This window comes from Lytechinus pictus, chromosome 12, assembly GCF_037042905.1.
Source record: "Lytechinus pictus isolate F3 Inbred chromosome 12, Lp3.0, whole genome shotgun sequence".
Taxonomy (NCBI): Eukaryota; Metazoa; Echinodermata; class Echinoidea; order Temnopleuroida; family Toxopneustidae; genus Lytechinus; species Lytechinus pictus.
This window is the reverse complement of record NC_087256.1, coordinates 17,109,638-17,120,500: the sequence shown is the minus strand read 5'-3', so window position 1 is coordinate 17,120,500 and position 10,863 is coordinate 17,109,638. Positions and strand designations below refer to the sequence as shown.

Genomic DNA, 10,863 nt, shown 5'->3' with positions numbered 1-10,863 from the left:
CAAAAGAGACAATTTAATTATTAAATTGATATCTTATTTATCGATGCATAATGAGGGCGCGGAATCTGATGATATTATGGCCTCAACACTGTACATTTCAAGCACTTTTTTTATTATGAATAGGATGCATCAGTAATCAGTTGATATATATTTAACCATTAATGCGAGCGCAAATCGCGAGCCGATATTTTTGATAAACTGTCGTGAAAAGAGGATTTTAAGTGGTTTGTTATATAATCAATATTGAGACATACATAACCCGCCAATCAAAATGCAAGCATGGCAGCGCTAGCTGATACCTTTTGACAATCAGACCTGAAAAGAGATATTTTGAAAACTAAATGGAATACATGAAAATAATAGGTACCTGATAAATAAAAATTCGCGAGCTCGCAGGTCGAGCGGAAAATGTTAATATTCAGACCATAAAACTGACATTTAAAAAAAATCAATTTGTAAATCACACAAATCAATGAAAGTTCGATTTCCGAGGAGAAATATGCTTTGTATATTGACTTCCAAGCTTGATATTTAAGCTCCATGTTGAACAAGATATGTGAATCACCTAACAGGCAATGCGAGCGCGAAGCGCGAGCGAAAATTTTATTTAGTGACATGAAATATTTTTTTTTCCAAGTCTTCCTCTCATCTTATTTTATTCACTCGTCTTCCTCCTCTTCTTTTTTTTTCTTTTTTTCCTTCCTTTTTTCTTTCTTTCCCTTTTTTTTTCTTTTTTTGCTCCGCCAATAGGGGGGGGGGGGGGGCCGGGCCCCTCGGGCCCCCACCTGGATCCGCCTATGCGGCCTCTAAATGCATTGGAGCAAACACGGCTAGATCCGGTCCTGATTTCCACATTTCATGGACTTTGGCAATGTTCATGTGTCTCCAGAATACCTCAAACGGAGATTTTATACATTAAAATTATAATGTCAGCCATTGATGTTATTAAAACAATTATCAGAACACAAAGCAACTAAGGTGTGTGTGTTATCACAATTTATTTCTGAAATACATGATGCAAAACGGACCCAATGCTCCATTTTACCTGTACAATATTATTATATTATTATAATGTAGGCATATATTTTCCACATGATGTATGTAAAAATCAGTTTTGTCGTTTTATGTATTGTATGACAGACATTGGCGGCGGAAGCCAAAAAAATTAGGGGGGGGGTCAATTTTGGGATGGACACAGGTACAAAATTTGACAAGCAAAAAAAAAAAAAAAAAAAAAGGTTATCAACCTAAATTTTAGGGGGGTCCACCTGGATTTAGGGGGGACGCAGAAAACAAAATTGACAAGCAAAAAAAAAGGTTATTAATAAAAAAAATTAAGGGGGATCGTCCCCCCACCTCAAATTTAGGGGGACAGGTCCCCCCCCCCCCGTCCCCGCCGCCTATGTGACAGATACAAATGAAAGTTAAATTGAAATACCATGTTACGCATATATTACTTTTAGAACATTGTGTCTGCTCTCGTCATGCATGGAGAAGGAGAATCACATTGAATATCTTTTGAATAGCTATTACTCTAGGATTTAAATAGTGAAAGCATGGATGACTTCACATACTGAAAGAATGGGGGAAAAGTTTTCGGGGCGAGCTCGTCGTTCCAGAATAGGTTTAATATTCACGACAAATCCAGCCTGCAATCGTATTGTAAGAATCCCATCGGTCCTGATTTATGTAGTACGTTCATTCTAAACATCGAGCGAACATGGCTTCACAAAAAACATTTTGTATAGTTACAGGGGCAAGCAGGGGCATCGGTCGTGCAATTGCTATCACTTTTGCTAGGTCATTTTCTGCGGAGTCTCGGATTGTCGTGACAGGACGATCGGTGGAGGCCTTGAACGAGACCAAGCAAATGATCCAGGCCGCTGCCCCCGGGGTTCACTGCACGGTTGTCATCGCCGATCACTCGGATGAGGATGGTATGTCAAACACTATGTCTGAGGTCACAAAAGATGTCAATCCAGAAGAATTTCAGCGATGTCTCCTCATCAATAATGCTGCTAGCTTGGGAGATGTGTCACGTTATGCTCGCCAGTTGGACGCTTCTGACCTGAGCAGGCTGCAAAAAGTATGCATGTTGAATGTTACTTCGGTGATGCTTCTGACCTCGCACTTTCTGAAGACCTTTCCACGGAGGGACGGACTGTCCAGGACTATCGTGACCTTGTCATCGCTCTCTGCTTTGGTACCATTCGCCAGTTGGTAAGTTAATTCTGTTTTTTTTTTAAATACTCCAATGCAGGGGTGTTGTCCTATGGCTATGTAGGGATTGTTGGCCAGATGAAGGCGAATCTTGGTGATGGTTATCCAGGATGGCTGACATGAGAGTATCATAATATACGGTTGTCCAGGGGTGGTTCTTTGCAGGAGTGGTTGTCTGTAATATATGGTTTTCTAGTGGCTCTAGGGGATATTTAATTGTCCAAGAGATTGTTGAGAGAAGATGTAATGAAGGTTGTCTATAACCCAGGAATAGTTATGTTTGTCTACATGGGTTTGATGCCTGTATATGGTTATAGGTAGGCACTAGCGTACCTACGGGGGGGGGGGGGGGGGGCAGGGGGGCACTCTGCCCCCCCCCCCCTGACGAGCCACAACCCATACAAAAGACATATACCTGCCCCCCCTGACGAGCTTAAAATACCTTTTTTGGCCCCCCCCCCCCCCTGACGAGGTTGAAGACCTTTTTTTCTGGTACGAAAACCTTTAATTTTGTATTGAAGACCTTTTTTTTTTTTTTTTTTTTTTTTGCTTGTCAAATTTTTTGGCGGCCGATTTTGCCCCCCCCCTGTGGAAAATCCTAGGTACGCCACTGTAGGTAGGGATGGTCGTCTAGGAGATCTTTCTTTCACTAAGTTGGTTACCCAAGGGGTTGTTGTCCAAGGAATGCTTGGTCAGGTTATTTTTATGGTCATCCGGTGTGGTTAGGAACAGTAACTTATATACTCTGGGAGTTCTAGGTAATTGTCAAGGAATTTTGTTGAATGGGTAGTTGATCAGAAGTGGTTGTGGTGAAGATTATGGTGGTTAACATTGGGAAAAGTAATAGTAGGATTGGTTGTATACACTCTAAAAAATGTTGGGCAACATACTATCTACACAACTTGGTTAAGACTTTATCCGATTCTGGGTATTTTTAAACCAATGTGTGCTTTGGGTGAAAACTACACAGTATTGGTTGAAAATTACCCAGAGTTGGAATTTTTTTTAACCAGTTGTGGTGTGGACAGTATGTTGCCCAACATTTTAAGAGTGTATGGGTGGTTGTCTAAAGTAAACTCCTAGGGAGGATGGTTGTCGGGGGTGGCTGTAACGTTAGGAAGTTTGCCCAGGAGGTTGGTTCCAGGAGATGGTCATGAAGAGGCATTGAATGTCGAAGCGGGGCGGTTGTCCAAGGATGAGATGATCATGCTTATAATAATGCTCCATTGCATTTGGGAATATTGGTCAATTTGCACTAAGATATACATTCTTGAAATCATTAATATTTATTATTCTGTTTACAGCTCTGTTTACTGCATGACACAGGCAGCTAGACTCATGCTCTTCAAGACCATAGCTTTAGAGGAACCCGATGTTCGAGTATTGAGCTATAACCCAGGCCCGGTGGACACGGCAATGTTCAAAGACATGCAGACCAACAGTGCCAGCTCTGAATGCAGGAAGATGCTAGAAGTTACTGAAAGCGAACAGAAGTTGCTCCAGCCGGATCAAACCGCTTCAAGGCTGCTCAGCATCTTGGAGAAGGATGCATTTGAGTCCGGGGCTCACGTTAGTTACAACGACGACTTGGCAGAGACGGTCGGTAACTTACGCAAGAAGTAGGTTTCATCTTTCACATTTCGTCTCATACCCGCTGCACGCACCAATCGCTCCAACGGGGTGTGTACATCCAGATTTCCTTGGATTTAGAGCTCTCGGGTTAAACTGGACTTCTAATAGCATGCCAGAGCCTATATTAAAAAAATTAGGAAGATCTAGTAAAAAAATATACTTAAGCAATACTTGATAATAGAAAATAAATATAAAAATCTTTCTGTGCGATTTTTTTTTTATTTTAAGTTGTTTTTTTAAATCTGTTTACACGTAATATATAAGTAAGAAAGGAGATGAAAAAGGGGAGTTCGTGGTTGCATATAAACTGAACATAAATGTAACGAAGAACCATCGATGGTTTATAACTCAATCACAATTCACGTGACACATACATCTGAGCGCCAGAGAGAGAGAGAGAGTGGATGAGGGTGGTGAGACTGGGGACAGGAGAGAAACGGGGAACAGACGGTCAGCAAGTTGAACCCCCCCCAAAAAAAAAAAAAAATTATTCACGATTCTCTTAGTTCATTTATTCACGGAAGGAAAAGATAAAAAAAAAAATACAGTACCATTCGTCTGTACTATGCCAATTTGGATAGTTTGTCACCCTATTCATGATTTATGCAGTTGTATAAATTTACCATACAGTATTACCGATAGTCATCAACAGTAAACCAAGGGTATTAAACTAGGAAAAGTATCCAAAATGCATAAAATGTATTACTACAGCATATTGTGAAGTATAATGTCAAGTTCTGATATGACGGAGGTCAACACATGATGTAAAAAATTGATGCATATATTCTTCCAATGGATATCGAATCAGTGGATTCCCGATCAAAGTAGGAAAATATGTAAAATGGATCATATGTTCCTGTATATGTTTTACTTCATCATATCCAGTTTTTGTGCGGTACAATTTCAAATAAGCATGTGTTGTTGTATGAATATATCACTGCTTATGCTACCAATAGATATCAAATTAATGGATTCCAAAATCTATTTAGACCGCTTATGACGTCAAATTAATGGATTACTCTGATAACGCCAATAATGAGGGTAACTTCTCTCTTTTGTCATGACTTCTGTAGATTATTGCGTCATTTATAGTGTGTCATCCTCCATGCTCAGACACAATCAGTCAATGTAATAAAACAAGTTGATTAAACAAATCAAACAAGAACACTGACAATTTCATCTGAAAAAGATCTGTGTGTAATCGTCCATTTCTCTCCCTCCTTCGACTGTAAGTCTTTGCTTTGTATTAAAATGTTTCACTCATTAAAAAAAAAATTAATGAAACGTTTCTTAAAGATGGACATTCCTTATTAGTTCTACAGTCAACCCCTCATCATACAGACCAGTTTTGTTTTGATACTACTTTTGTAGACTTCTTCTTGTATGCCATACAAAATATAATTTATGCAATGATAGCCCATTGAAAGGGCATTTGTTCTTTTTTGGAAGCCCTCTGAACTACACTCGAGTTTTGGTTAAAATGGGGTGAATATGAATACAGATCTAGCTACCACGGAGGAATACCACCACGCTCCAAACATGGTAATATTAATATGATGAGATACATGTGTGGTGGCCGAATCCAGGATTTCGTAGGGAGGGGGCTCAAATTTGACATGATTTCGGCGCCCCTGTGTACTTTTTGAAAAATTGCGCCCCCTCCACCCCCGCCAGGCAAACATAAGTGCTTTAAATGCGTGTTGAATTATCTCATTTCATAGTCACATGTAAAAAAAAAAAAAATTAAGATCACTATATTTGATGATGTGTTCGTGAAGAGAAAAAAAAAATCATGAATGTATGTAATATCACTTTTTTAATATCAATTCGGCACCTCCCTAGTTAGAACATCGGTTTGGCACATCTAGTTAGAACATCAATTCGGGGCCCCTCGTTCGAACATCAGTTCGGCTTCCCTACTTCGAGCATCAGTTTTGTGCCCCCTAGTTTGCAGATCAATTCGGCAACCCCCTAGATCAAACATCGATTCGGCGACTACTAGTTCGAACATCAATTCAGCTCCCCTCCTCTCTAGTTCGAACAGTTATTCGGCGCCCCTAGAAAAAAAAAATTAGCGCTCCTAGTTTAAACATCAATTTGGCGCCCCTAGTTCGATCATAAATTTTGTGCCCCCTAGTTCAAACATCGATTCTGCGCCCTAAATTCAAACATCAATTCGGTGCCCCCTTATCCAAAGATTAAATTGGCGCACCCCCCTAGTTCTAACATCAATTTGGCGCTCCCTAGTTCGAAGATCGATTTGGCGCCTCCTAGTTTGAACACCAATTTTCCGTCCCCCTAGTTCAAACATCAATTTGGCGCCCCCTAGTTCTAACATCAATTTGGCTCCCCCTAGTTCTAACATCAATTTGGCGCCCCCTAATTCGAAGATCAATTTGGCACCCCTTGTTCGCAGATCAATTCGGCGCCCCCTAGTTCGAACCTCAATTTGGCGCCCATAGTTCGAACACCATTTCGGCTCCCGCTGGTTCAAACATGAATTTGGCCCCCCCTATATAGTTCGAACATAAATTCAGCGCCCCTAGTTCGAACATCACTTTACCGCCCCCCTAGTTCCAACATCGATTTGGCGCCCCCTGTTTGATCATCAAATCGGCACCCCCCCCTAGTTAGAACACCAATTTGGCACCTCTTCTTACAACATCGATTCGGGGCCCCTTGTTCGAACATCAGTTCGGCTACCCCTACTTCGAGCGTCAGTTTTGCGCCCCCTAGTTTGAACATCAATTCGGCGCCCCCTAGTTCAAACATCAATTCGGCGCCCCCTTATTCAAAGATTAATTTGGCGCCCCTCAGTTCTAACACCAATTTGGCGCTCCCTCGTTCGAAGATCGTTTCGCCGCCTCGTAGTTGGAACACCAATTTTTCGTTCCCCTAGTTTGAACATCAATTCGGCGCCCCCTAGTTCAAACATCAATTCGGCGCCCCCTTATTCAAAGATTAATTTGGCGCCCCTCAGTTCTAACACCAATTTGGCGCTCCCTCGTTCGAAGATCGATTCGCCGCCTCGTAGTTGGAACACCAATTTTCCGTTCCCCTAATTCAAACATCTATTTGGCGTCCCTAGTTCGAACCTCGATTTGGCACCCCTAGATCGAACATCAACTCGGCTCCCTCTGGTTCAACCATGAATTTGGCGCCCCTAGTTCAAACATCAATTCAGCGCCCCTAGTTCAAACATCAATTCGGCGCCCCCTAATTCCAAAATCAATTTGGCGCCCCCTAGTTCGAAAATCAATTCGGCGCTCCATAATTCGAAGATCATTTTGGCGCCCCTAATTCGAACATCAATTCGGCAGCCCTCTAGTTCGAACATCTATTTGGCACCTCCTAGTTTGAACCTCAGTTCGGCGCCCCTAAGTCGAACATCGATTCCGCTCCAACTGGTTCGAACATCGACTTGGTGCCCCAAACTTCGAACATCAATTTGGCACCCTGTAGCTCGAACATCAATTTGGTGCTCATCTAGTTCAAACATCAGTTTGGCGCCCCTCCTTCAAACATCAATTTGGCGCCCCCTAATTCCAAGATCAATTTGGTGACCCCTAGTTCGAACATCAATTCGGCTCCCTCTGGTTCAAACATGAAATTTGCGCCCCTTATTTCGAACACCAATTCGGCGCCCCCTTGTTCGAACATCACTTTTTGCACCCCCCCCCCTAATCTGATCATCAATTTCGCGCTCCACACCTCGGTTTTAAACATCGATTTGGTGCCCTATAGTTCGAACATCAATTTGGCACCCTGTAGTTCTAACATCAGTTTGGCGCCCATCTAGTTCAAACATCATTTCGGCGCTTCTAATTCAAAGATCGATTTGGCGACCCCTAGTTTCGAACATCAACTCGGCTCCCTCTGGTTCAACCATGAATTTGGCGCCCCTAGTTCAAACATAAATTCAGCGCCCCTAGTTCAAACATCAATTCGGCGCCCCCTAATTCCAAAATCAATTTGGCGCCCCCTAGTTCGAAAATCAATTCGGCGCTCCATAATTCGAAGATCATTTTGGCGCCCCTAATTCGAACATCAATTCGGCAGCCCTCTAGTTCGAACATCTATTTGGCACCTCCTAGTTTGAACCTCAGTTCGGCGCCCCTAAGTCGAACATCGATTCCGCTCCAACTGGTTCGAACATCGACTTGGTGCCCCAAACTTCGAACATCAATTTGGCACCCTGTAGCTCGAACATCAATTTGGTGCTCATCTAGTTCAAACATCAGTTTGGCGCCCCTCCTTCAAACATCAATTTGGCGCCCCCTAATTCCAAGATCAATTTGGTGACCCCTAGTTCGAACATCAATTCGGCTCCCTCTGGTTCAAACATGAAATTTGCGCCCCTTATTTCGAACACCAATTCGGCGCCCCCTTGTTCGAACATCACTTTTTGCACCCCCCCTAATCTGATCATCAATTTCGCGCTCCACACCTTGGTTTTGAACATCGATTTGGTGCCCTATAGTTCGAACATCAATTTGGCACCCTGTAGTTCTAACATCAGTTTGGCGCCCATCTAGTTCAAACATCATTTCGGCGCTTCTAATTCAAAGATCGCTTTGGCGACCCCTAGTTTCGAACATCGATTCGGCACCCCCCAGTTCGGACATCAATTCGGCGCCCCTTAGTTTGAAGATCATTTCGGCGCCCCCTAATTCAAAGATCAATTTGGCGCCCCCTAGTTCGAACATGAAGTCAGCACCCCCCTAGTTCGAACATCAATTCGGCAGCCCTCTGGTTCGAACATCTATTTGGCGCCTCCTAGTTTGATCCTCAGTTCGGCGCCGCTAGTTCGAACATCGATTCCGTTCCAACTGGTTCGAACATCTATTTGGTGCCCCAAACTTCGAACATCAATTTGGCACCCTGTAGCTCGAACATCAATTTGGTGCTCATCTAGTTCAAACATCAGTTTGGCGCCCCTCCTTCAAACATCAATTTGGCGCCCCCTAATCCCAAGATCAATATCGCGCCCCCTAATTCCAAGATCAATTTGGTGCCCCCTAGTTCGAACATCAATTCGGCACCCCGCTAGTTCGAAAATCAATTCGGCGCTCCATAATTCGAAGATCATTTTGGCGCCCCTAATTCGAACATCAATTCGGCAGCCCTCTAGTTCGAACATCTATTTGGCACCTCCTAGTTTGAACCTCAGTTCGGCGCCCCTAAGTCGAACATCGATTCCGCTCCAACTGGTTCGAACATCGACTTGGTGCCCCTCCTTCAAACATCAATTTGGCGCCCCCTAATTCCAAGATCAATTTGGTGACCCCTAGTTCGAACATCAATTCGGCTCCCTCTGGTTCGAACATGAATTTTGCGCCCCTTATTTCGAACACCAATTCGGCGCCCCCTTGTTCGAACATCACTTTAGCACCCCCCTAATCTGATCATCAATTTCGCGCTCCACACCTTAGTTTTAAACATCGATTTGGTGCCCTATAGTTCGAACATCAATTTGGCACCCTGTAGCTCGAACATCAATTTGGTGCTCATCTAGTTCAAACATCAGTTTGGCGCCCCTCCTTCAAACATCAATTTGGCGCCCCCTAATTCCAAGATCAATTTGGTGACCCCTAGTTCGAACATCAATTCGGCTCCCTCTGGTTCGAACATGAATTTTGCGCCCCTTATTTCGAACACCAATTCGGCACCCTGTAGCTCGAACATCAATTTGGTGCTCATCTAGTTCAAACATCAGTTTGGCGCCCCTCCTTCAAACATCAATTTGGCGCCCCCTAATTCCAAGATCAATTTCGCGCCCCCTAATTCCAAGATCAATTTGGTGCCCCCTAGTTCGAACACCAATTCGGCTCCCTCTGGTTCGAACATGAATATTGCGCCCCCTATTTCGAACACCAAGTCGGCGCCCCCTTGTTCGAACATCACTTTAGCACACCGCTAATCTGATCATCAATTTCGCGCTCCACACCTGGGTTTTAAACATCGATTTGGTGCCCTATAAGTTGAACATCAATTTGGCACCCCCTATTTCGAAAACAATTCGGCGCCCCCTAGTTCTAACATTACTATAGGGCCCCTAGTTCCAACATCACTTTGGAGCCCCCCTCCCCTCTAGTTCCGAAATCAATTTGGCACCCCCTTGTTTGAACGTCGATCCCTAATTCGAAGATCAATCTGGCACCCTGTAGTTCGATCATCAATTCGGCACCCCCCCCCCTAGTTTGAACCTCAGTTCGGCGCCCCTAAGTCGAACATCGATTCCGCTCCAACTGGTTCGAACACCAATGCGGCGCCCCCTAGTTCTAACATTACTATAGGGCCCCTAGTTCCAACATCACTTTGGAGCCCCCCCCCCTTCTAGTTTAAAAATCAATTTGGCACCCCCTTGTTTGAACGTCAATTCGGTGCTCCCTAATTCGAAGATCAATTTGGCACCCTGTAGTTCGATCGTCAATTCGGCACCCCCCTAGTTAGAACATCAATTTGGTGCCCCCTAGTTTGAACATCAATTCAGCGACCCGAAGTTCAAACGTCGATTTGGCGACCCCTAGTTTCGAACATCGATTCGGCACCCCCCCCAGTTCGAACATCAATTCGGCGCCCCTACTTCAAACATCAATTTGGCGCCTCTACTTCAAACATCAAGTTGGCGCCCCCTAATTCCAAAATCATTTCGGCGCCCCCTAGTTAGATAGATAGATAGATAGATAAATTTTATTTTCACACGGTAAAAAACCCAAACAGATACATAGTCTGATTTGCATTGGGGCCGTGCCATGAATAAAATGTACAAAGTAAAAGGCACCCAATCTTAGTATACATGAATAATACATAAAACATAATAATCGTTATTATTACCAGGTGATAATACAAAGACAGTAAGTTTATACAAATAATTACGAATTGTAATTAAATGACAAATTGGTAATATACAGAATACCTTCAATATGAATGCATAATACAGAAAATATAACATTATTATAGGGTGAAATATTACTCAGATACATAATTATAAATGGATTAATTTGAATT

At 43.1% G+C, this 10,863-nt stretch overlaps 1 protein-coding gene across 1 annotated transcript; it reads left to right on the top strand.

Moving 5' to 3' along the window:
- Window positions 1-1,552: 1,552 nt before the first annotated feature.
- LOC129272984 (sepiapterin reductase-like) lies at window positions 1,553-5,802 on the top strand. The gene is made up of 2 exons (XM_054910055.2): window positions 1,553-2,220; window positions 3,525-5,802. The coding sequence occupies exons 1-2, from the start codon at window positions 1,721-1,723 to the stop codon at window positions 3,841-3,843; spliced, it is 819 nt and encodes a 272-aa protein (XP_054766030.2). The 5' UTR covers window positions 1,553-1,720; the 3' UTR covers window positions 3,844-5,802.
- The last annotated feature ends 5,061 nt before the right edge of the window (window positions 5,803-10,863 follow it).